The sequence below is a fragment of the Peromyscus eremicus genome, chromosome 1, assembly GCF_949786415.1.
Source record: "Peromyscus eremicus chromosome 1, PerEre_H2_v1, whole genome shotgun sequence".
In the NCBI taxonomy this organism is placed as follows: domain Eukaryota; kingdom Metazoa; phylum Chordata; class Mammalia; order Rodentia; family Cricetidae; genus Peromyscus; species Peromyscus eremicus.
In genome coordinates, this window is record NC_081416.1 from 89,634,621 (window position 1) to 89,638,139 (window position 3,519).

General features: G+C 46.3%; 1 protein-coding gene across 1 annotated transcript; it reads right to left on the reverse strand.

The window, feature by feature from the left end:
• Positions 1-786: 786 nt before the first annotated feature.
• LOC131915447 (F-box only protein 36-like) lies at positions 787-1,516 on the reverse strand. The gene has a single exon (XM_059268724.1). It carries the CDS (start codon positions 1,499-1,501, stop codon positions 938-940), a length of 564 nt encoding a protein of 187 aa, XP_059124707.1. The 5' UTR covers positions 1,502-1,516; the 3' UTR covers positions 787-937.
• Between the last annotated feature and the right edge of the window lie 2,003 nt (positions 1,517-3,519).

Below are 3,519 nucleotides of genomic sequence, written 5' to 3' on the forward strand. Positions count from 1 at the left end.
GACCTTCGTGCATATGTGAGCTCATATTGCTTTGTCTTTCTGTTTGGCTTATATCACTTAGCATAATGCCCCCTCCACCCCAGTGTCTTCTACGTTGTCACAAGTGGTGAGATTTCTCTTTCTGTGTAACTGTTGTTCTACTTTTCTCTATTTATCCCTTGGTGGACACTTAGAATGTTGCCCTGCCTCAGTCATAGTATCCAGTACTACAGTGGGCGCACTTGCCTCTTCAGTAGTCTTATTTAATTTCTTATATATATATATATATTCCCAGAAGTGGGGTGGCTGGATCATATGGCAGTTCTATTTTTAATTTTCAAAATTAATTATGTGTCCTTGTGCTTGTTTATCTGTATGTGTACCACGTGCAGGCAGTGCCTACAGAAGCCGGAAGAGGGTGTCAGGTTCCCTAGCCCTGGAATTACAGGTAGTTGTGAACTGCTTTGTATGTGCTGAGAACCAAGCCTGGGTCCTGTGCAGCAGCAGTAAGCACTCTTAGCTTCTGAGTCATCTCTCCAGCCCCCACTTTCAACTCTTAAAGGAACTTTCATAGTGTTTTAATAATGGCTGTGTGTAAGGGTTCCCTCCTGTCCACAGCCTCTACAACATCTAACTCATATCCTCTTTTTTTTTTTGCTAATAACTATTGTTAGTTCATACACAACAAGTGCCTCTTTCCCCAAGGACAATAGGGGATCTGGAAGGTGGTGGCCTGAGAGGCTTCCTGTCTTGTAGCCCTAGGTACTTGGGCCATGGGTTGGCCTGAGAAGGACAGAGGTGGTTGCTCAAGCAAGGCACTGGGTGGATTTGCGTGTGTGTACAAAATGTGATTTTCAAGTGATTCCTGGAATCAGCAACAATTGTTGATAAAAGAGAATGAAATTTAGATCTGAAGAGAAGCACCATCTGTGGCCCCACTGATGGGGACAGCTGGCCCCTAAGCATGCTTCTTATCCTGCTTTCCCTGTCTTTTCTTCCTGCGAATCTGCCTCTGGAGCTGGATCTTGTTGGTGAAGAACACCTGTCTCCAGCACACGTCTTTCGCCAGGGCCCGCATGTCAGGGGTGATGGTGTCACAGGCCAACTGAACTATCTGCTCCCACAGTGAGTCAGACTTGCACAGCTTTGCGAACCTTCTTGATGTCTGAGCGAGCCTGGCAATATCTTCAAGGTCCAGGTAGCAGATGATCTTTATCAGCAGTTTGTGTGAGAGCCGCTCCAGGTAGTCAAATTTACCTTCACACAGGTTGAAGACATAGTCTAATATTCTTGCACCAAATATTAAGGCGACTTGTACTTGAAGATGAGAGTTCTTTAAGAAATCTTCATGGGTTTCCTTTGTCTCTCCAGGTTTTGCTGACCGAAACTCACTTCTCAGAGAAATCTTCCACCATCTAAAGATGATCTGAGAGCGGGTGATCAACAACTGGTAATAGTCTTTGCTCGGCGCCGGGCCTTGTCCTACAATTTCAAACAGAGTCTCCGGCAGCCACGAAGCCATCTTGGGACGCCACCGCGGTCGTTCAACTCATATCCTCTTGATAACATCCTGAAAAGTGTGAGCTGATTGACAGCAGCTTTGATTAGCATTTATCTAATGACTGTGCCCCTTTCATAGACTTATTTCCCCTTGCATTTCTTCTGGGGAAATATCTAGTCTGATGTTTGGGGACTTGAAATTAGATTAGCTGGGTGTGACAGCACACACCTTTAATCACAGCACTTGGAGACAGAGGCAGGGGGATCTCTGTGAGTTCAAGGACACCCTGGTCTACTTATCAATTTCCAGGCCAGCCAGAGCTACATAGTGAGACCCTGTCTCACAAACAAACAAACAAACAAACAAACAAAAATACCAAATGAAACCCTATGATTCGGAGGCTGGGAAAATGGCCATATTTGTGCATATCTTGGACTATTCCTAGTCAGAGAAGAATGGCAAACCAAAGAAATGCAATGGGTTCTTTAAAGCAGCACGGGCCACATCTCTGGAAGGATAACCGCTTGGATGCAGGAGATGCTGACCTGATTGGGCACTTCCTACTACTCCATCCCAGGACTGCTAATGTCACCTCCAAATGCTACCTGTTTGAAAAACATAAAAATAGCCAGGCGGTGGTGTCACATGCCTTTAATCCCAGCACTCAGAAGGCAGAGGTAGGTGGATCTCTGTGAGTTTGAGGCCAGCCTGGGCTACAGAGTGAGTTCCAGGAATAAGCGCCAAAGCTACACAGAGAAACCTTGTCTCAAAAAACCAAAACAAACAAACAAAACTGAAAGACCCTAACCCTTCAGGCTTACACCCCCCAAGCCCCAGGAGAATAAGGAACTAAAAAGAAAACTAGTTCCAAGGGCAATCTGACTCAGCCATTATTCAACCACCCCTGCCACAATGTAACAATGTAAAGAGATTTCTGTTAAGAGATATGCTCAACTGTGACTGGGATAGTTGCAGATGTTCCAGGAAGGACCACTGTGACCTTTGTGTAAACTCCACTCCCACCCTGATACCCCCCTTGAGGTTTCGGGAAGAATGTACATGCGGATGTGACTGTACCCACTCTGTGATCAGACCATGATCTTGTGAAACGAAATTGTATGGGAATTGTAATCTTATGGCTCTTGTGGGTTTTCCTTTAAAAGTGCCCACGTGATTGCAATAGGCGCGACTCTTGCTCTTTGGAGCTGAGTTAGCCCGTCTGTACAGTCGCTTCTTCAATAAACCTCATGCTGTTGCATCAACTGGACCGGAGTCTGGGTTCTTGGGGCACCCACTCGAGACCCTAAACTTTGGGGTCTAACAAAACAAAACATAAAAATGATGGCATTTTAGGGCTGGGGAGATGACTTGGTCAGTATAACCAGAATTCTATCCCCAGAACCACATTTAAAGGAAGGAGAAAAAAAAAAAGGAAGGAAGGAAGGAAGAAAGAGAGAAAGCCAGTCAGCCAGCTAGATGTAGGGGCTGGCCTAGTGGGTAAAGGGACTTGCAGCCAAGCCTGACAACCTGAGTTCAATCCCAGGAACCCACAGGGCAGAAGGAGAAAGCTGACTCCTGCAAGTTGTCCTCTGACTGCCATTCCGGCTCAGTGGTACTCATGTGTCCCTCCCAACCACACACATGTGCACACACACACACACACACACACACACACACACACACACGCACATGCACACACAGACACACACACACACACACACACACACACACGCACACGCACACGCGCACACACACGCACATGCACACACACACACACACACGCACACGCGCGCGCACACACACACACACACAAACAGATGGAAGAATACATAAATACATAAATAAATGTAATTTTTGTAAAGTCAGCCTGCATAGCACATGTCTGTAATCATAACTGGGGAGGCAGAGAGGTGGATCCTTGGGGCTCCCTGCCAGACAGTTTAGCCTATTTGTTGAGTTTCAGGCACAGTGGGAGACCCTGTCTCAAGAAATGACATCTGAGGTTGTTCTCAGGTTTCCACACACGTGTGTGTCCACAT

Bases quoted from the DNA above. Each gene is read 5' to 3' on its own strand.
- LOC131915447 (XM_059268724.1), bottom strand. From the start codon at position 1,501: ATGGCTTCGTGGCTGCCGGAGACTCTGTTTGAAATTGTAGGACAAGGC.